Source organism: Hypomesus nipponensis, chromosome 24 (assembly GCF_054491055.1).
Source record: "Hypomesus nipponensis isolate SF chromosome 24, ASM5449105v1, whole genome shotgun sequence".
NCBI classification, from domain to species: domain Eukaryota; kingdom Metazoa; phylum Chordata; class Actinopteri; order Osmeriformes; family Osmeridae; genus Hypomesus; species Hypomesus nipponensis.
In genome coordinates, this window is record NC_140384.1 from 11,728,440 (window position 1) to 11,750,532 (window position 22,093).

Here is a 22,093-nt window from a genome sequence, read left to right on the forward strand (position 1 = left end):
GGAGCAGAGTGTGATGAGTGTTTCAGAGGGAGCAGAGTGTGATGAGTGTTTCAGAGTGTGATGTTGGCAGCAGGTGATTCTACTTGTTAGAGCAGCTTCGGTAGCTTGACATTAAACCAGCTTTGAGAGGGAGAACAGAGAGAATCCCTGATGGACCCCAGTGACGAGAGGGAAAATAACAGTTTGAGGGTCTTCTTATGTCGAGAAGCAATAAAACCTTCATATTTGTTGTGTTTTTGGTGTTTGTCCCTGGTGTGGAGTTAGGGCAGAATGTTGACAAAAATGAAAATAATATATATTTTTTTAATTTTTAATTTTGTTTTGTTTTAGATCACAAGTAATGTGACTATAGGATAAACAATCATATGTATCCTTAAATTAGATATAGTAGTGTTAGTGTATATCCCAGGCTTCACAGTTATCAATGTGAATAGTTTACTACATTGTAACTGACATACTTCGCAGGCAGACTAATATTGTTGGCTGTGCCCACCACTCCACACATCCACTTTAGAAAGGCTTGTTTGTGAAAAGGGTTAGGGTTAGTGATGTCCTTTTCCTTGGGTTAGGGTTAGTGATGTCCTTTTCTTTGAGAGCCCATGGTCGCCCTATGAGCATACTTAGTGGACCAAGTAAACATCACACACTAACCCTAACCCATCACACACCTGTCTCTTGTGGGAGGACACAGCTGCTTCTCTCACTGACAGCCACTCTGAACTGGTTGTGATCTATCAGAATAATACAAATATTTCTTTGCATCTATTTGAGGCTAACCCTTGTGGATCTCAGCCTTATATTTGGTTCAAGTCAGATATTTTGTCACATCATGATATTTTGTCATATCATTAATAGTCAGAACACTGATCTATAATCAAATGTTTAATGTGTTCATGTTTTATGGATGTGTTTTTACAACAAGGATGATTGCTACATGTGACACTCAAATCTAACCAAATTGTTTGCCAAGCAACCTTCTTCCTCTGATGGGTGTTATGTAAATGTAGGTGTGCTATTTGAAGTGTGTGGCGATGTGTGGGGTTAGTCTGCATGCACACACAAGGATGTAAATAACATGTCTTCATCTTGGACACTGTTGAAAGGGCCTGTGGGTCTGGGGTTCTCTCTCTATCCCATAATATACCATGGAAACAGTCTGTGTTATTCACTGGTCATCAGGCTTAATTCTGTTTCAGTAGACAACGGTTAGTCTAGTGAAATAAAAACCAGTCATCTCATTGCAGCAACATTAAAACAAGTCATGTCATTGCAGCAACATTAAAACAAGTCATCTCATTGCAGCAACATGCCCAGGAACTGACAATAATGTCGCAATACAAAAAGTATTTATTTTCTGCTAGTTGAAAGGGTGGTGACTTAGTTAAAACTTCTTATCCTTCCTTGTAAAAAGTTTAAATTGTTTTGTGAAATGTTACTAGCATGCAAGCCTCCGGGTAAAACATTGTAATGTTGGAAGAAGAAAAACATTTACCTCATTAGGGTTAGTTGCTTTGAAATCCTCCGGTCAGTTAGAGGGTCAGTTGCATCCAAGTTATCCTGCAACCGCTGAAGAGAGAGAGGAGAGAGAGAGAGATGTCCTAACACACTGAGGGAGAGGTAGAAGGAATGCAGAGGAATGGAAGCATGGAACTGGAGAGGGAGGAGAGAGATAGAGAGTTACAGGGGGAGGAGAGAGATAGATGCAGGGAGAGGGGGAGGAGAGAGAGAGGTAGAGAAGGTGTCTGCTGTCAGAAAGGAAGACAGATAAAAGTTGAGGGGGGGGTATGTTGAGTGAAAGGAGGAAGCTGGCCAATGAGAGGCCAGTGTTCACATCTGCGTTAGGTAAAGGTTGTGCGCAGGGCTTTGATGTGTTAATAAGTGGCAGCAGCATCAGCCTCCTCAAGGTTAGTCAGTTTGGCAGACGTCACCACAGTGCACAGGAACACGCAAATACAGCTTGTTGCTCACATGACTTCTTAATGGTAACTTATTCTCAGTCATCATATGTATTTATAGTTTGATGTATTAGATGACTGTACGCTTCATAGCGGCGTGTTTCATCATTCTTAATCTACAGTAGGTTACTGAGGTTTGTGTCTGTGTGTGAACTCCTGTGTACCTTACTCTTCTACCTAACAACAGGTACTTGCTGGATGTGTGTGAGATAATGTCTCGATCTCATCAGAAAGGCTAATATCTCCAGACGGTGAGTACAGAGAACATGGCTTGTAACCCTAACCTGGTGTATTGATGGAGCCTGGAATGCACCCTAAGTGCTACTCAAGAAGTGAGCAGGTGTGTGTCATGTGTGTGTAAAGTGCCACATCAGGGATAGGGTGCTGGGGAACTAATTCAAATGTTTGTATGGGGTCAAATTAATGTAAAAGATCACCGTCCTCCCCAGCCATCCACTCTTGATCATGCTCTCATCAAGAGTGGATGGCTGGAGTGTGATGAGTGTTTCTGGGGTGTTTCCCACCCAGCAGTCTTTAACAGAGACATGTCAGGATACTGCAACACTGCCACAGGTTTTGGCCTCGTAGGTTTGGTAAATGCTGTCTGTTCTGAGATCCTAAACAAAGGACCCTAGAACCTTCTCTAGGATTAGGAAGCACCAGGGGGTTATCTGGCCTTTTGGGTCAAAATAAAGAATCAAGCATTAACAGGAAATTCATAATTTATTATAAAGAACTAATATGTGTATAATCATTTGTTACTTTATGGACACAGCTTGTTAATTTGTGTAAACATTTACAAATGATATTGTTGGTGAGGATTTTTTTATTATTTTTATTATTGACATTCCTGAATGTTAGTTACATTCAAACCATTTTCATGATATCAGCCACAGAGAAGGCTAGATCACACTGCAGGGGACTGGAACCCTTTCTGGGTGTTCTGGTAGACCTCATATCTGTACTGGAGGATGGGTGTTCTGGTAGACCTCATATCTGTACTGGAGGATGGGTGTTCTGGTAGACCTCATATCTGTACTGGAGGCCACTCTCCTCCTGCACCCCCTCTGGGACTCCTGGGTACCTGGTGAGACAGACTGGTGATCTGTTACAGAATCACTGGTGATGTGTTACAGAATCACGACCCAAATGATATGAAAAGGGGTGTTTGCAAATGTACAATTTCCCTACCGTTATTATTTATTTGTTCAAGTTTTAACATAATAATTAGTTCTAAAGTATCTAAGACACCACAGCTGCCTTGCTAATGCATGCACAGTCTGTGTTTGATGTGATGCTAGTTCGGAAAGAAAGATAGGTACTTCCACATATAATGCGAGCGCGCTGAAAAACATTTTTGGGGGCTTTCTTTGAGCGCAAAATAGTTTTTGAGCTTTATGTTAAATAAACACAGCCGTTTTTTCATTGGTAAAACCTTGTATAGTGAAGGTGATGTCTTTTTGCCTCAATTTTTCAGCCCCTCCCTTACGTTTCTTAGCATGGTTTTTCCATCGTTATTCTTCTCCCGGTGCTCCCGATGGCCAGTCCGCTACCGCGGGGCTGTGCCACGGTGGTGGATTTTCAAGTCATAGCATTTTTAATTATCGGTCCTAGTTCATGCTGTCAGGGGGTGCTTCAGCACCCTTAGTTCATGCTGTCAGGGGGTGCTTCAGCACCCTTAGTTCATGCTGTCAGGGGGTGCTGCAGCACCCCGAGTTCCTGCGGCCATGCATATGTATATTTGTTTGAAGCTCATAATCCGATGTTTCTGGTTGGACTTGGACCTCTGACTTGTCTGTCTCTGGCACACGCGTTCTTTTAGTACCTTTTCTGAAGCCAGGCTAACATAACGACTTACCTCCGAAACTCGACATACTTTTTATACTCCGTATTTATTCTGCGAGCTACACGTGAGTGCGCTATCCTTCCAAACTTCTTCTGCAGGTAGGCTACGTCCGATTACAGCACCTAGCACCAGCTTGTTGCGCAATCATTTCAAAATAAAAGAAAATACCATATAAAACGGGAAATAAACAGGAAACAAAGCACTATTCGAAAATGGTTATTGAGTCATTTACAAAAACCTAAGACAAAATAATTATGAAAACATTTGCCGACCCAGACTTTGAAACACTGACATACAGCACTGATGGGATCATATAACACCAGTGGCCTGAGGTTAAGGGAACTGTTCAAGGGTTCGAAAAGTAAAACCATTAAAAATAAATTACATCTGTTAAGAGTTAGCAACCACTGTTAATACAAACTAGTGTCTTTTAATACGGTTTGCAACCACTGTTAATACAAACTAGTGTCTGTTAATAGGGTTAGCAACAGATGTTAATACAAACTAGTGTCTGTTAAGAGTTAGCAACCACTGTTAATACAAACTAGTGTCTGTTAATAGCCAACACGGTGTATGTTAATAGCCAACACGGTGTATGTTCTTGTGATAGTTGAAAAACTGGTAGTTGTGGACAGTGTGTGTGGGGTTATGGTTGGACACTGGGTGAAAGACACTGACTGTGACAGAAGACTGTGTTTGTGGGTGAGAGACACTGATTGTGACTGCAGACAGATTGAGAGAGAGACACTGACTGTGACAGCAGACAGTATTTTTCTGGGTTGATTTCGGGGAGGAATGTGTCACTTTCAAACTGCTGTAGGATCCTGGTGACAAAGAGTCTGGTCGTTCCTGAATACTCCATTGTCTCCTAAGGGGGGAACAAAAACATTAACAATGTTATAGTCTCAATGGGAGTTAAGGTTACTCTAAGGTTAGTTAGAGATGCATGGTTAGTTTGAGTGTGAAATCAGAATAGAACTTCTAGAAAGAAGACAATTTTACTGAACAACAGCAAGCTGATCCCAGTGTTCATTAACAGAAAGTCAAGCGCTACAGCTTTATTGTCAACTTATCCTTGAGCGATAAGGTCTCCATGACAACCGACTGGTGAGTGAGGGAAAATGACAGTGGTTTGTTTGAAGGTTAAAACGTTCCTCTTCCTTTCAGCCCAGAGTCAGAGAAGACATTACAAATAATTCTAGTATTTCTGTACAGAAAGGGTTAGTACTAAACTACTAACCCGGAAGGTATTCATAGCTCTTCACTTTTTCCACATTATGTTAGTCTTATTCCAAAATTGATTCAATAATTTTATTCCCCCTAACAATTCTACACACAATACACCAGTGACAGTGAAAAAAATAGTTTGTTTAATACTTTTATAGATTTGCAAAAATTAAGAACTAAAATAATAGTTACACAAGTATTCACAGCCTTTGCTCATTACTTTGTTGGTGCACCTTTGGCAGTATTAACAGCCTCTAACCTTTTTGAGTCTGACGCTACAAGCTTAGCACACCCATTTGTGTGCAGTTTCTCCCATTCTTCTTTGCAGGACCTCTCAAGCTCCATCAGGTTGGATGAGGAGCGTCAGTGCACAGCCATTTTCAGATCTCTCCAGAGATGTTCAATCGGCTTCAACTCTGGGCTCTGGCTGGGCCACTCAAGGACATTCACAGTGTCCTGAAGCCACTCCTTTGTTATCTTGGCTGTGGTTTAACCCCTGTGCTGCCTTTGGGTCATTGTGACCCACCGTCGTGGCGGGAAGATTTGTCCGGTTGGAAGATGAACCTTCGCCCCTGTCTGAAGTCCAGACCGCTCTGGAGTAGGTTTTCATCAAGGATGTCTCTGTACATTGCTGCATTCATCTTTCCCGAGACCCCTAGCATAGATTTCACAAAATCTGCGCTGTGTATACTTTCCGGATGCACTGTATTTTTTTGGGGCGCTGCCAGTGAAGGCAGATACAGAGGTCATGCATGTCTCGCGTCAAAGCAGAGTCGTCATGGACACCAGACAGCTCTTCTACCTGAACATGAGGCAGACAGCTCTTCTACCTGAACATGAGGCAGACAGCTCTTCTACCTGAACATGAGGCAGGCAGCTCTTCTACCTGAACATGAGGCAGACAGCTCTTCTACCTGAACATGAGGCAGACAGCTCTTCTACCTGAACATGAGGCAGACAGCTCTTCTACCTGAACATGAGGCAGACAGCTCTTCTACCTGAATATGAGGCAGACAGCTCTTCTACCTGAACATGAGGCAGACAGCTCTTCTACCTGAACATGAGGCAGACAGCTCTTCTACCTGAATATGAGGCAGACAGCTCTTCTACCTGAACATGAGGCAGACAGCTCTTCTACCTGAATATGAGGCAGACAGCTCTTCTACCTGAACATGAGGCAGACAGCTCTTCTCCCTGAATATGAGGCAGACAGCTCTTCTACCTGAATATGAAGCAGATAGCTCTTCTACCTGAATATGAGGCAGACAGCTCTTCTACCTGAACATGAGGCAGACAGCTCTTCTCCCTGAATATGAAGCAGATAGCTCTTCTACCTGAATATGAGGCAGACAGCTCTTCTACCTGAACATGAGGCAGACAGCTCTTCTACCTGCATATGAAGCAGATAGCTCTTCTACCTGAACATGAGGCAGACAGGAGCCCTACCTGGCTATTACCTGAACATGGTGGCAGGGGGATGAGAGAGGGGGATGTGAGAAGGGGTTGAGAGAGGGGGGTGTGGTGAGAGAGGGGGATGTGAGAAGGGGTTGAGAGAGGGGAGTGTGGGGGTTTTAGGGACTACTGTGAATGTGCCCCTCCTCAGGTCTGCATGTTCAGACTCACCTTGTACAGAGAGCTGCCTCCGATCACCCACACCCCATCAACCCGGCCTGCCATCTCCTCTGTGTCCAGCAGGAGGAGTGCTGAGCTGAAGTCTGGGGCCAGGTGGTGAGCCCCTGTAGGAGGCTCCCTGTGGAGAGGGTCCAGACAGGTTAGGCCTGGGGGGGGGGCAGGGGGTAGGGATGGGGGTTTGGGGATAGGAGTGTTAGTGTTGTTAGTGTTGGGGGATTAGTGTTGGGCGGTAGGAGTTAGGGCAGGGGGGTTAGGGCTTCAGGTGAGTTCTCTACAGCATGAACCCTGATGGCTTCAGGTGAGTTCTCTACAGCATGAACCCTGATGGCTTCAGGTGAGTTCTCTTACTTGAGCTCTCTGCTGAGGACGATGTTGATCCTGTTCCTGAGTGGACGGTTCCTCTCAGGGATGGAGAACCATGTCTTCCTTCCCATGATCACCACGTTCTGCTTACCTGTGCAGTGGAAGAGGTACAGGTGAGGAAGATCAGTAAGATCACATGTATATCACCAGTGCTGACAGACCTAGTAACATTGAAAAGTGTCAAAACTGTGCAGGTATGCGCTTCTGTTGGACTTTGACAGGACAGTTATGGATCCTTTGTTAATAAATCACTCCCGTTGTGAGATTGTGCTGCCTTCTCACTCATGAGTAATCAATCCAAAGCTACATTTCTGGCTTTACCTTCAACAGACGGTGTCATTGTCATCTTCTGAAAATATTTGAATTCGTTACTGTTAAAAGAAAACAGAAATACGCAGTGGGATGTAGGCTATTATACGTTTCTTATGAGAGCATGTGTTGCATTTCCACAACTTGTTTAGCACGTTTATCTATGAGCGCCTCTTTACACCAGCTAACCCAAACCCCTACTGTACACACCAGCGGTGTCATTCCATTAAAAAAGATTAAGTATACAATATAGATGTAGCGAAGTTAGCCTGAAGTCAACTTACTTGAGCCTTTTTGGATGCCACGGTAGATTCCCGTTATTTCCAATCCCCATATCTGGGCACACAGCCACAATGCAGTTGAGAACACGAGACATTTTCCGTGTAAATGCGATGCCTGCTGTAATCTGTATACCTATCTATCTAACGGCTGATGCTGCTCTTGTTGTTGTTGCTCACTTATTTCCCGCCACCAGTCTTGTGATTGCAGAACGACGGAAGTGACATGTATAAGGGATCGCCCACTTGTTGGAGGGTTACTGGCTGCTGCCCCCTGCTGATGGTTGAGGGTTACAGCGGAGCTTGTGATCTCTAACATCCTCAGTAAGTGTGGTCAATTGAACCCAACACATACACACGCAATGCATGACGGATTTACTGAAGCCATTGTAGAATAATGCCAAAGGTTGTTCCAAGCCAAGTCAAAGTTTTTTATTTATCATGCAATTACTGCCACAGTAAATTTCTTGTTTGTGTAAACTTACGCAGCTAGGTTTGAGGCCTGCCTCACAGACATCTCTGCCTGGATGACCAAGCACCACCTCCAGCTGAAACAGAACTTCTCATCATCCCAGCTAAACCCTCCATCTCCGACAATCTGTCAATCCTCCTGGGATCTGCGACGGTGACCCCTTTATCCTCTGCCAGGAACCTTGGGGTTACCATGGATGAAAAGCTCTCCCTCACAGCCCACATTGCTGCAGTCTCCCGGTCGTGTAGATTCACCCTCTACAACATCCGGAAGATCAGGAGATACCTGTCTGAGCACTCCACCCAGCTGCTTGTCCAAGCACTGGTCCTCTCCAAGTTGGACTACTGCTGCTCGCTGGTCTCACAGCATGTGCAACCCGCCCTCTTCAGAGGATTCAGAACGCAGCGGCCCGCCTGGTCTACAATCTACCCAGATGCTCCTATGTTACCCCGCTCCTCATCTCTCTCCACTGGCTACCCATCAACGTCCCTATCAGATTCAAGACCCTGGTACTGACCTTCCGAGCAGTGAACGGGACTTCACCCGACTACATTAAAGGCCGATTTATACTTCTGCGTTTTTACGCACACGCACACGGGGAACGCCCTCTCCTTCAAGAAACGCCCTCTGCGTGTCTTCGCAGAGCCCTCGCAGAGCTCTGCGTGCGCCTCCTGATTTTCCTGACGATCCGTCTGTCCGTGCGTCTTTTTACGGATACCCCTTGGCTATGATTGGTCCGTATTGCGTCAGGGGTGGGGGGCGGGGTTGCCGTGACCAACAAGAGAACAGAATCCTTTGACCGCCATTGTTGTACGTTTTTACAACTCTTATTTCAGCTAAACAGTACATGTAAATCAGCATCTGAATTAAAATGTGACGAGAAATGGACAGTGTAGTTGCTGAAAATTTGCTTATTTTATTGATGAAATGGTTCATTTGTAAATTTGCTCCGACTTTTCGATAACCTAGCTAGCATCGCAGTGCAGCGTCATCTACTGTTCTGGCTGTGAATTGCTTTCAGCACGCAGAGCCGTCGGAGTAGTATAAATTCAACCAGTCCGTCCGACTCCGTCCGACTCCGTGCGTGCGTCTGTCCGTTAATGGAGACGCAGAAGTATAAATCGGCTTTAAGTCTCTCCTGCAGCCTTACACCCCCACCCGTCACCTACGGTCTTCTTCAGACAACCGCCTGGTGGTCCCACCGCTCAAGACTGCCCGGTCCCAACACAAACTCTTCTCCTGCCTGGCCCCCCAATGGTGGAACCAGCTCCCCACCTCCATCAGGGACACTGACTGTCTCCCCACCTTCAAGAAAAAGCTCAAGACGCACTTGTTCCGGGAGTACAACGGCAATTAGGAATGCTTGCTTGATTGGACCTGATGTTAGTTTCCTCCAGGATCACAATGACTCTTATTGAGAGACTTGTTGCTCTCAATGAGAGTAAGGTACAGTCTTGCACTTTTTGGGGTTCATGTTGTTTTAATTTGTAACTTGTATAACTGCATGCTCTTATGGGTCTTCCCTTTGGCATTTGTTTAGTTTTTCACAATGTATGCTTCATGTTTTGGCTGCTTGCAGTGTTTGGGACTACCTCGTTGTTATGATCAGTGACCTATGCTCTTTTTAAAGCTCTCTCTTGGAAGTCGCTTTGGATAAATTGGTCTGCTAAATGCATAAATGTAATGTAATGTACTTGGCGAATAAAGATGATTCTGATTCCAAACATGTAAAACAGGGCATTTTGAGTAATGAAATTCATGTGACATGGAAAGCAAATTGTAAAAACGTAGGTATAAAAAAAAGCATTAAAAGAAGTAAAAAAAAATTGTATCTAATATTAAACCATACCAATCCATACATTAAACACCTAGGAAAAAATGGGTTTGTACAATCTTAGACAACCCTTACTTAACACTACTTTACAGTGTATAAAGGGTTAGGGTTAGTACTTGGGTTACTAACCCTAAGTATTTAACACTTGTTTTCTATGACTCGGGTGACCTTGGAAAGGACTAGTGTTCTGGAGAGAGTGGGGGTGAGAGGGGGTGTAACTTCCAAACTGTGGTCCTTTATAAGAGGGGACAAGTAGGACAGGAAATGGTGACATGACTGTGTTTGCTGATAATTCAGCTGACTGAGAACAGGTAAATTCATGCTCCTTTCAAAACCTTGTTCCTCTTCATTATTAACACACTCTGTCTCTCTCACGTTTCACTCAGTTTGTCCTGTGCTGTAGCCTCTGGCCTTGGTGCCCAGTCACACTATTTTTTTACGAAACGCTTCACATGAAAAGTAAATCATTGTTAATTGATTTTGCACAGTAATCTTACATAATTGGCCAGAATTCAGATGCCAATCCCTGAGAGAACATCAAGATATATTCCATAGTTTTTTTCTGATTTCTGTCAAGTGTCTGTTAAAATGTATTGGCATTTATGCAAAACATTCATTCATGTGTTCAGGGTAACTGTCTTAATTCCACTCATTACAAATCCCATAATTCAAGTTCAGGTAATTATTTCAAATGTTATTGCCTTGAGATTAACATACGATTTTTGTATGATAAGTTTAATGTTTTCTCTGTTGAATCTGACATTCCTTTGCAGACTGTGTGTGAAAAGATATTCTTGCTTTATTCTTTGGATGAACGATATGAACACTGAGCATTTGAGTTGACAGCAGAAGAGGTTACACAGCTGCTTAAAGACAACATTTTCCCACAGAGTTTAGGAACTGTTTATTGTACTATCTCTGTTTGGGTTGGGGTTAACCCTAACCCTAGGGTTGGCCTTATCACCTTGACCTTCAGGTAGAAATATACCACATAGTTTCACCTGTTCTGTAGGTAGCTGAACATCAGGGTCATCTGCCTGAACCAATGAAAACACACCGTGTGCTGTGCTAATGTTGCGGGGGAGGGTGTACACCAACATTTTCTGTAGGTAACAAACATTTACATTTTATTCATTCAGCAGACGCTTTTATCCAAAGCAACTTCCAAGAGAGAGCTTTACAAAAGTGCATAGGCCAATGATCATAAACATCGAAATAGGCCCAAAAAATTGCTGGTAACCAAAACATGAAGCATACATTGTGAAAAGCAAATAAGTGCCAATAGGAAGAAACATAGGAGCATGTAGCTAAACAAATGCTAACCCTAACCCTACAAATTAAACAACATGAACCTCAAAAGTGCGAGAGTGTACCTATAGGAAAGCAAGCGACAATAATAAAATAAACCATCTCCCAGTGGTCAGTGCTTTGCTGATGTCGTTACTCTCTCTCTTCCTTGTGGGTGATTCTATTTATATTGACCCATTGGTATGCAAGATGTGAAAGGGTGTTTTCAACAGTATGTTCTTGATTTTCTGAAGACTAAATACAGTCAATGTGCAATTGTTTTCTCTATGACAACAATTTAAATGTGTATCTCTTCCTCTCTTTCTTCCTCTCTCTTATTCCCTCCCTCCCATAGTTCCTCCTCAGACCCACTGAGCTGCCCATGTCTCCCTCCTGTGTGACCCTGGCCCTGGGGCTGCTGCTCCTTGTAGGTACCCATGCCCAGATCAAGATCTTCAACCCGCGTGCCACCAACCTCCCCAGCGACCTCCTGGGCATCACCGACTCCTATATCAAGGTGTTTTGCTGCCCGACGCCCTGGGGATAACCTCAGTCCGCAACAACGACAAGAACCCCTGGCCGGAGGAGTTCAAATCCTTCAAGACCGTGGAGAGCGACGTCCTGAGGCTGGACGTGTATGACAGCGACGTACTGCTCGACGACCACCTGGGAACCTGCCAGAGGCAGGTGGAGAGAGGCACCCACCAGCACGAATGCTTCCTGAAGAAGGGAGGCACGCTCAGCAACTCCTACACTCTTCATCAGTGAAGATGTGTTAGCTGCTCTTGCAGGGAGGTGTGAGGATAGTGATGCATACATGCTACTCAACACTTTTCAGCAGGGCAGCATGGGGAGGTCCCAGTGAGATCCCCACCATTAACCAAGCATGGGGAGGTCCCAGTGAGATCCTCACTATTAACCAAGCCAACTTCATATAATTAGTCCAGGGCTCTCAAGTCTCACGCATTCACTGTGAGACTCATTTCAACCATTTCTCACGCAACACATTGTGTTTCTCACGCTTAGGGGAAAGGGATAACTTGTCAGTTATATTAATGGACGACGCGGAGATTTCTGCCCGCGTTTAAAGACTTCTTGAGTTACAGTCAAAAGGTCCCGTCGTTTTTGTCGTTACATGTACGTCAGGTGCGTTCGACATGGACTGCGGCTGCATGAGACGACCGGCGAGAATAGCCGCTTGCAGTCGGGGAGGAGTTGAAAATGGCTCTGTGAAGTTGGACATTCCAGCTTCTCGTGGTTTGCTGCGTTGATGTCAGTCATGGCCGATCAAGCGCGGTTTGCTTACTTTACTTTATTTATAATTTAACCGTTAGTGAAGAGGCTGACTAAAACCTTTTCTTCAACACATTTTTAATTCAATTAAACTTTTTTGTGCGTTGGCGAAACTGAAGGTGTCCGAATATTACAAAACACGCGTCAAAGTTGTCGTGTGTGTGTCTGGCCAATCATAAAATAGCTGTGTCGTCACTTGAACCCGTGCAGTTGCTCTTGAGAAAATGCGCTCGGCTACACAGCCGGCAGTTCTCGAATCGATCTCACGGTACTTTGATGGCGTCATGTCGAACGCACCTATCGTCGTCAGTCGAGACCCGGAAACAGTCCCTGGCATTCACTGACGTCAGAGGTGCTCCAAGATGGCAGAGGAGGAGGAGATAGACGTTTTGCTCCAGAGAGTTGTGAAAGATATTAATAACGCCTTCAAGAGAAACCCAAATATGTACGTATATTCAACTATTTTAACATAACAGATAGCTTCCGCTGTCTTACAAGCGCCAAAGTGGAGGGAACAATGGGACACCCGCTAGCTAGCTGTCGCTAATAGTATCTAGCTATGCTATCTGTAACAGCGGTTAGCACTAAGTCTACTTCGTAGGCGAGAGCAAGGGAAACTTTTCTGCTTGTATGGTTGCTATTTTTGCAAGTATAGTGAAACAATTGATATCAATAATGATTAGATTGTAATAGATAACATCTTTAGATGTGTCACATTCATGCATGCTTCAAGTGCATCAATATGTCAATGTAAATTTTACACGCACGTATTCATGGAGGTGTTTAGCAGCTGTTCAGGTTACAGAGCGAGGCGAGCAGTTTTGACACACGAAGCCGCTTGTCTCTGTTGCTGTTTTTTATTGCATGTTTGGATTCAAGGCGAGAGAAACATCCGGACCCAATAGAGGATTAGAACTAATACCCTTTTGTGTAGTTGTGTATTTATTTGAAGACCTTGTTAAGACTTGTATGGTCCGTAAGTGAGGTTAACCAGCGCCCTGTAGCTGGTACAATACCTGGAAAATCCTTGCTTTTCCTTAAATAGAAAGTAGTTTACCAGCTATTAAAATACTGTTGAGCTCTGGCTAACATGCGCACACTAACCCATGCAAGCAGTTATCTTGTTGCATATCTAAGGTTTTGCTTTGATGTTATGTAAGAGCTTTACAAAGAGCGTGTCATTCTGGTCTGATCTTATATGTTTAACGGAATATGAAATTCAACATTGAACTGAATATTTATTTGGAACATATTTTTTTGTCTCGACGTGTTTCTGACAAATGGCTGTAAATGAGCCCTGGTACATTCTCCCTAGTTCTGGATCGTGTGAGCTCTGTGTCTCTGATGCCCCTAGCACCATCTACCAGCACCACTAGTTTATAATGTCGGTCAGGACCAGTGCCCAGTCTGACCTTGTGTTGTTCTGTGTACCTGACAAATAAAAAAACTTGAACTTGAGGACCACTAGTTTATAATGTAGGGCAGCACCACTAGTTCATAATGTAGGGCAGCACCACTAGTTCATAATGTAGGGCAGCACCACTAGTTCATAATGTAGGGCAGCACCACTAGTTTATAATGTAGGGCAGCACCACTAGCTTATAATGTAGGGCAGCACCACTAGTTTATAATGTAGGGCAGCACCACTAGTTCATAATGTAGGGCAGCACCACTAGTTTATAATGTAGGGCAGCACCACTAGTTTATAATGTAGGGCAGCACCACTAGTTCATAATGTAGGGCAGGACCACTAGTTCATAATGTAGGGCAGCACCACTAGTTTATAATGTAGGGCAGCACCACTAGTTTATAATGTAGGGCAGCACCACTAGTTCATAATGTAGGGCAGCACCACTAGTTTATAATGTAGGGCAGCACCACTAGCAAACTGACCACAGGACAGAGCGAGATGAATTGTGTGTGCGGGTGCATGCATGTGTGTGATGGAGAGGGACTGTGTGTGTTGCAGCAGTTTATAGCAGTTCTCAGTGAGGCCTGAACTCTAGAGGAGTGCAAGTGAACTCAGCTGGTGTGTAAGTGTGTGTGAACTCTCTAGAAGTGTGTGTGTGTGTGTGTGTGTGTGCAAAACTCTGGACTTGATCTGAAGCTGTCTCATCCAGAAACAGTGTTAATGTTGTTGTTGCCCGGCTAGCTAGCTACGTTAACTGATCTGTTGTTGTTGCCCGGCTAGCTAGCTACGTTAACAGATCTGTTGTTGTTGCCCGGCTAGCTAGCCGTGTAGTTGTTGTGATGAAGTGTTTGAATGCTGCCTCCCCTCCAGTGATGAGGTGGGCCTGATCGCTTGTCCCGAGGCCCGCTACAACCGCAGCCCTGTGGTGCTGGTGGACAACAAGCTGGGCCTGGAGAGCTGGTGCGTCAAGCTTCTGCTGCCCTACGTCCACAACAGGCTGCTGCGCTACCGCCAGCACAAGCTTTGGCTGGACCGAGAAGGTGAGTCAGCTGGGTACTGTTGTACTGTAGTGTTAATAGGTGCGTTCGACATGGTCTGACTTCATGCAGTGTTGCAGCCGGCTGCAGGCGGCTGACTTGAAACGGTGAATTCTGGTTAGACTTTTTGTCTGACTTGAGACGGCGCCGAAGCTAGGTCACTGTGACGTTGCCATCAAAGTACCGTGAGATTGATTTGACTTCCGGCTGTGTAGCCGAGTGCATTTTCTCAAGAGCAACTGCACGGGTTCTAGTGACGACAAAGCTATTTCATGATTGGCCAGACTCACACACGACACCTTCAGTTTCGCCAATGTTCAAATCTGGACCAAACAGTTTAATTTCATAAAAAATGTGTTCAAGAAAATGTTTTACTCCGCCTCTTCACTAACGGAAAGATTACGTTTAACTATAAATGAAGTAAAGGAAGCAAACAGCGCTTGATCGGCCATGACTGACATCAACGCAGCAAACCACGAGAAGCTGGAATGTCTGACTTCACAGGGCCGTTTTCAACTCCTCCCCGACTGCAAGCGGCCACTCTCGCCGGTCGTTAATGCAGCCACAGTCCATGTTGAACGCACCTAATGTTAGTGCAGCTGGGTACTGTAGTACTGTAGAATTAATGTTTGGGCATCTGGGTATTGTAGTACTGTAGTGTTAATGTTAGGGCAGCTGGGGCATTCTGGGTATTGTAGTTCTGAGCTCTGTCTCTCCTGCAGCTCTGCTGGACATCACCTGCACTCTGCTGCTTCTCAACCCAGACTTCACCACAGCCTGGAACGTCAGGTAGGGAAACACACACACGCACACACACTGCCTGTGTGTACCTGTGGCATGGTTCAGTTCCTCTGACCCAGCCAGGACAGTGATTTGGCAGTAACCAGGCCCTGCCTATGACCCATGTAGGCCATGTACTAGGACCAGGGCCATGACTACAGAGGAGTCAAAAACAGTATTATTATTGAAATGTGAAACTGTCCCAGAGCTCACTAAAAGTCAGACCATGGTATCGAGGCTGCTGTCTAGACACCAGTAAGTGAACACTAAGCAAACCTACATTATCTTGTACCGTCATTTTCGGACTATAAGCCGTGCCTTTGTTCCCATTTTCCGACCCTGCGGCTTATATAACGCTGCGGCTAATCTATGAATTCTATGGAAAAATCTATGGATTTTTACTGCTAACGGCCACTAGCGGTGCACACTTTTTCAAGGTTTTTCAAAAATAGCCAAAGTTAAGTCATTAAATGATTTCCACACGTTGCCACATCTCTATGCTGATCTCTTTGTGATAGCAGCTAAGCTAACAAAAGACATTTAGCTGCTGCGGCTTATATAACTTATAGTCCAAAAAGTACGGTAGTCAAGTTCAATGCCTTTAGGAAGCTCTGAAAAACACCCAAGCTATTCTACTGTGTTGCTGCTTCTCTCCTGGAATGAACGTGTATTCCAGGCTAATAGACATCCTACAGTTGTAGTTAGGGTTAGGGTAGTAGAGCACATCACGTCCCTGGCCCTGCTGTCCAGGAGGGGGCGCCAGACTCCTTCCTCGAGGCAGCTGACCCTCTCTGCCTCATGTTCCTCTAGGGTTTTCCCAGTTATCTGCCTCTGCTCTCTCAGTACACTCCAGACAGGATGCAAAGCTGTGGTTTGAGTTGTGTCCCTGACTCTGAAACCGCAGCAGCAGTTATTCTGAGGAACACTGACACCCCCGTTTGTCCCCAGGAAGGAGCTGCTTCAGAGGGGGGCCCTGAGGCCAGAGAGAGACCTGTACCTGGGACAGCTGGCCCTCACCAAGTTCCCCAAGAGCCCAGAGACCTGGATACACCGGTACACCCTCAAACACACACACCAGCCCCTCACAGTCACACACACACAAACACACACACACCAGCCCCTCACAGTCACACACACACAAACACACACACACCAGCCCCTCACAGTCACACACACACAAACACACACACACCAGCCCCTCACAGTCACACACACACAAACACACACCAGCCAGCCCCTCACAGTCACACACACACAAACACACACACACCAGCCCCTCACAGTCACACACACACAAACACACACACACCAGCCCCTCACAGTCACACACACACAAACACACACACACCAGCCCCTCACAGTCACACACACACAAACACATACACACCAGCCAGCCCCTCCCATAACACACACAGACACACTATAATGATCATCATGCATCACAATAACCACCAAGTCAGTAGCCAGTAAGTTAAGTTTGTTTTTGAAAGGCACACAATGACACTTGATGTCACAAGTCTGTCTTTTCACAAAATTTAAAACGAGTTTCACTGGTGGATGCTTACATACATGGCCCCCTTAAATAGTTCTAAGACCTAAGAAGTTTGGAGGGACAGAGGGTGAAGGAGGGACATAGGGTGAAGGAGGGAGGAACAGAGGGTGAAGGAGGGAGGAACAGAGGGTGAAGGAGGGAGGAACAGAGGGTGAAGGAGGGAGGAACAGAGGGTGAAGGAGGGAGGAGATGAGGGTGAAGGAGGGAGGAACAGAGGGTGAAGGAGGGAGGAGATGAGGGTGAAGGAGGGAGGAACAGAGGGTGAAGGAGGGAGGAACAGAGGGTGAAGGAGGGAGGAACAGAGGGTGAAGGAGGGAGGAACAGAGGGTGAAGGAGGGAGGAACAGAGGGTGAAGGAGGGAGGAACAGAGGGTGAAGGAGGGAGGAACAGAGGGTGAAGGAGGGAGGGACAGAGGGTGAAGGAGGGAGGAACAGAGGGTGAAGGAGGGACAGAGTGTGGAGATGAGGATCTGAGACCTCCTGGCAGAGGAGGGGTGGAGATTCAGGGTGGGTTAGTTAGGGTTAGTTAGGAGTTTGTGTGTAAGCTCATGTCCACCTCTGTGTGTGTGTGTGCAGGCGCTGGGTGCTGCAGCAGGTGCTGAGGGAGGGCTGTGTGGGGGACAGGAAGCTCCCAGGAGGCCCCGCCCCTGGCTCGACCTCTCAGGACCGCCTCCAGAGGACATTGAACGCTGAGATGAAGGTGTGCTCCGATGCCGCCGGACGTTACCCTAGCAACTACAATGCCTGGTCCCACCGCATCTGGGTCCTGGAGAACATGGCCAAGGGCAACCTGAAGGTAGGGGCGGAGGTCTCCCTACCTCTCTCCCTCCCTGCTTTCTGTCTATGTCCCCCTTTCACTCTCTCTTTGACAAAATAGTATGACAGAAATCTTTGACAACAACCCTAAACAGTTGTTGTTTATTGTGAAAAAGCAGATTGAATGACTAGGATTGTCTGACATAATTAAACAACATCAAATAATTTCTTTTCTGCTTTTTATTGTATTCGAGTCTCTCATTGTTCTCAAACAATCCTCTACAATGTGTGCTGTAAATCTTTCTCTGTTCCCTCCCTCCCAGGTCCTGCATGATGAGCTATACTCCATGCGTGTGTGGGTCTCCATGCATGTGTCGGACCACAGTGGCTTCCACTACCGCCAGTTCCTGCTCAAAGCCCTGGTGCAGGAGCTCAGCCAATCCCCAAGCTCGCCTCCGCCTAGCCCTGATCACCAGGCCAACGGGGAAGGCGGGGCCACACCCCTGGAGGGGCTGTCCTGGGTGGCCGGAGCGCCTCAGCTGTTCCAGCAGGAGATGGAGCTCTGTAGCGACCTGATCCAGGCCTACCCTGGACACGAGACTCTATGGAGCCACAGGTGAGGTGACCCTGGCCAGGTGGGGTCTGTACAGGTGAGGTGACCCTGGCCAGGTGGGGTCTGTACAGGGGAGGTGAACCTGGCCAGGTGGGGTCATGTTGGAAGGAAGCAGGTTTCCCTGTCCAGCATCAGACATGACTGTCTTGTCGTCTTTGTGTTTTCCAGGCGGCACGTCTTCTACCTGTGGCACCACTGGAGGAGGGAGCACCCAAACCAGGACTCCCCCCACCCCAACACCCCCACCAGGGGATCCAGCCCCCCCCTCAGCCCTGCCAGCCAGAGCGGACCGGCCCTGGAAGAGGACGGGGACCCCCTGGACACTAAGCGGCTGAGGAGGGGGCCCCCGCTGCCCTCGGAGCTGGGCTTTGTGGCTTGTGTCCTGGATGGTTGCAGCACAGAGCAGGGGCGCTTTGCACGTGCATACAGGAAGTGGCTGGACTCTGTGATTGGCCAGTAGCGTACAGGAAGTGTCTGGACTCTGGGATTGGCCTGTAGCGCACAAGAAGTGTCTGGACTCTGGGATTGGCAAGTAGCGCACAGGAAGTGCAGGCTAGTTGGCGCTCGAAGTAGAACCCTGACTCTTTACTACATCAAACTGACTGTAGGTCCTCGTTCAGGGGGCTTCTGGCTGCAGAGATGAGTCTTCATGTTGATCCAGTCTGCTGATCATGTACACGAGGAGTCATGTGATCCCTCTGTATCCAGGGGGATTCTGGCTGCAGGGGCGCCCAGGATGCGGCGGCTCACTATTAGGGTCCCTAACCCAGGATGCTGCAGCTCACTATTAGGGTCCCTAACCCAGGATGCTGCGGCTCACTATTAGGGTCCCTAACCCAGGATGCTGCGGCTCACTATTAGGGTCCCTAACCCAGGATGCTGCCGCTCACTATTAGGGTCCCTAACTCTATTAGGTCAAGGTGGTCAGGGATCCCCTCACTTGGATTACTGGAACCATAACTTGTCAACAGATTTTGGTCCGAGCCAATTCCCCCTTCAGAATGGAAATCGACTTCTGGCTCACAGAGAGTGTGACATGTGTGAGTGGGTCTTAGTTCAGGTACTACAATACCTCAGGTCAGCACTTAATGTTTGGGACCTCTCTACCAATTATCTCAACTTAACGTTTAAACTTGGTTACTTGTATGTGTTCAACGTTACCTGTTTGTTCCATTGTCTTCCATGGAATATCTTGTAGCAAGATAGCTAAACGAAGCTGCTCGATATTGCATGTTCTGACAACAAATCCTGTTACAGTTTCTCGGAAGCATACTTTCTGCCGACAAATTATTTAAAATACGCTATTGGAAGAAAAGCAGAATATCCTTGCTCAAACAAAATAAAGAATATAAAACCAAGTTCTATTGATCATATGCCGACGAGTCGGCAGAGATTGGACTGTGAGGGAGAAATCTTTCTCTCTGAGCCCACAGCAAGAGAGGACCTGCTTCATCCTGTCCGGATCTTCACTATCGTCTGCTCCCTAACCAGACTGCAGGTGCTCACTTGTAACCGTTTCCTGAAAGCACATTTTTTCTACATCAAATTCAACCATTCCTCACTTTGAGCCACAAGAATAAGTATTGAAGCACAACCCATGCTCTCTCCAGCAGACTCCAGAGTGTGTTTCCATTCTGAAGGGAGGCTCCACCAGAGCCAGACCTGCAGGCTTCTGCCTCCACCTGGCTGTTGGCCCTTTAGCTCCACACCTGGTGGCTACTGTTGTTAGTCTTGATGCTAACATAATCTATGGTTACTGGCATAACTTCTGTAGCTAAGGAAAGCTAGTCCTTGCCAGCTTTCTCACATGCGGTGATAAGTAAACTTTATTATAAGGTCAACTTTATTGTGTATCAACTCAGAACTGCAAAAATATAGTTTTTGAGCCATCAAAGCTAACACTGTTAGCTCAATGCTACATTGGTGCTACATGCTACTACCGTATGCGTAGCATTCTGTGTGGCCCTAGTAACACAAGTAGACATGTCTGCTAAATACCCATGAGCAAACCTCAATGCTACAACAATATTAGCTAACATCCTTATTTTGATGGCTGCTTATATTTCAACACTGTTCAAAATAGACTGGAAGAATCAAGGAAAAGACAGCTTTTTCTCACGTCTGTCTTTAGGAATATCTAGCTCTCTCACTGTAAAAGGGTTCACACAAAGTCCCACCTGTCTAAAGGCAGTTGCCGTAATATCGAGGCAAATCGTTTGTGTTCTCCTGGTACACACAGCTATGGGATTCTTTTATTTTTGTTTTGTTCATGGATCCGCCTATAATACTTGATAATCACACTAAGCTACGGCTCCTGTAATACGGTCGCACATTCAATAATAGGTGATACTTTGTATGACTTAATGAACTTGATAATACCACAAGACTCACATTTTTGGTAAGCCTTTGTTGCTTAACCTCTTGAACGATTAAACTTCTTATTAGTCTATATTCACCAACTCTTGTATGGAAAACATATCTATCCTGATACATATTAGCATGGTAATTATTTAGATTTCTGAAAAAACGCGTCCTTTAGACTCTCATGGTGAGAAACGAGTGCACTTTGTTCACCCTTAGGGTTAGCTTGTATCCTGCACAACAGATTATGCTCTTAGCCTAGTCAAGTCTCCCTCTGGTATGGTGATCTTAATCACTCCTCCAGCGCTCTGTAAGAGAGGAAGTGCCGTACACCAGCCTGTATGTCAGGTGGGTCTCTGGAGGGGGGAGAGGGGGGGGGACTTGTCCAGTAGGGAGGCATGGTGGGACAGGAGAGGGTGGAGGAGAAGGGGAAGAGGGAGAAGAGATTGTTGGAAACAGCAGGAGAAAGGGTACAAATGACAATCAAGTTGTATTTCCATCAAGGCATAATGTCTTATTTTAAATGGCTGTTCGAAACTGAACACAAACATCCAACTGAACTGTATTAGTGTCATGCCTGGAAGGTAGAAGTTAGACACTGTAAACATTGTCCATAGAGCCATCATATACCAAGATCAGGCATTGTTGACATCTAGGTCCACATGCTTACAGAGTCCCATAGCCTCACAGGGCAGCGTTGTAGCCTCACAGGGCAGCGTTGTAGCCTCACAGGGCAGCGTTGTAGCCTCACAGGGCAGCATTGTAGCCTCAAAGGGCAGCGTTGTAGCCTCACAGGGTAGCCTAGAGCATAGAAGTCACTGTCTGTTTAAATGGCCTAGTCCCCTCCAGCAGGAAAAAAAAAAAAAAAACGCTTGAAACTACATAATTACCACTTGATAATGCATACACACATGACACTACATTTGGACACCGTGCATTTTATTTCCATCACCTAACTTGTTTTATGAGGGCTTCCATATATCCTTTACTACTTAAGCTTAGCTTTCTGGTTGGAAAATAACCATTTACAACCGAGATTTTAGGGTTAAGGTTATACACAAGACTAGTTCGGCTCATGTCACTCTGCC

At 46.0% G+C, this 22,093-nt stretch overlaps 2 protein-coding genes and 1 pseudogene across 6 annotated transcripts; 2 read left to right on the top strand and 1 right to left on the bottom strand.

The window, feature by feature from the left end:
- Positions 1–2,659: 2,659 nt before the first annotated feature.
- dhfr (dihydrofolate reductase) lies at positions 2,660–7,813 on the bottom strand. 4 transcript variants are annotated; one of them, XR_014742286.1, is made up of 7 exons: positions 7,617–7,813; positions 7,345–7,394; positions 7,009–7,114; positions 6,652–6,778; positions 4,554–4,669; positions 3,832–3,933; positions 2,660–3,039 (listed from the first exon to the last, which is right to left on the bottom strand). XR_014742286.1 is itself a non-coding variant. In XM_084690607.1 (6 exons), exons 1-6 carry the CDS (start codon positions 7,706–7,708, stop codon positions 2,946–2,948), a joined length of 585 nt encoding a protein of 194 aa, XP_084546733.1. In that variant the 5' UTR covers positions 7,709–7,813; the 3' UTR covers positions 2,660–2,945. The 4 variants fall into 4 exon arrangements, 2 of the variants coding, with proteins under 2 accessions (XP_084546733.1, XP_084546734.1); XR_014742285.1 differs by having other exon boundaries at positions 3,814–3,933; XM_084690607.1 differs by lacking the exon at positions 3,832–3,933.
- Positions 7,814–11,565: 3,752 nt separating this feature from the next.
- Positions 11,566–11,971, top strand: LOC146233244 (perforin-1-like; annotated as a pseudogene).
- A 160-nt stretch (positions 11,972–12,131) lies between these two features.
- ptar1 (protein prenyltransferase alpha subunit repeat containing 1) lies at positions 12,132–20,064 on the top strand. Of its 2 annotated transcripts, none has more exons than XM_084690703.1 (7): positions 12,132–12,941; positions 14,778–14,947; positions 15,667–15,733; positions 16,673–16,777; positions 17,852–17,975; positions 18,355–18,647; positions 18,813–20,064. In XM_084690703.1, exons 1-7 carry the CDS (start codon positions 12,859–12,861, stop codon positions 19,102–19,104), a joined length of 1,134 nt encoding a protein of 377 aa, XP_084546829.1. In that variant the 5' UTR covers positions 12,132–12,858; the 3' UTR covers positions 19,105–20,064. The 2 variants fall into 2 exon arrangements, with proteins under 2 accessions (XP_084546829.1, XP_084546828.1); XM_084690702.1 differs by having other exon boundaries at positions 12,137–12,941; positions 17,852–18,071.
- Positions 20,065–22,093: the final 2,029 nt, after the last annotated feature.

Excerpts from the sequence above, each read along its gene's own strand:
- dhfr (XM_084690607.1), bottom strand. The coding sequence starts at position 7,708 with ATGTCTCGTGTTCTCAACTGCATTGTGGCTGTGTGCCCAGATATGGGG. Across the intron at positions 7,115-7,344 it reads AATGACACCGTCTGTTGAAG|GTAAGCAGAACGTGGTGATC; the intron begins GTAAAGCCAGAA and ends TCCACTGCACAG. Across the intron at positions 4,670-6,651 it reads GAGGCAGCTCTCTGTACAAG|GAGACAATGGAGTATTCAGG; the intron begins GTGAGTCTGAAC and ends TTCCCCCCTTAG.
- ptar1 (XM_084690702.1), top strand. The coding sequence starts at position 12,859 with ATGGCAGAGGAGGAGGAGATAGACGTTTTGCTCCAGAGAGTTGTGAAA. Across the intron at positions 12,942-14,777 it reads TTCAAGAGAAACCCAAATAT|TGATGAGGTGGGCCTGATCG; the intron begins GTACGTATATTC and ends CCTCCCCTCCAG. Across the intron at positions 18,648-18,812 it reads GAGACTCTATGGAGCCACAG|GCGGCACGTCTTCTACCTGT; the intron begins GTGAGGTGACCC and ends TGTGTTTTCCAG.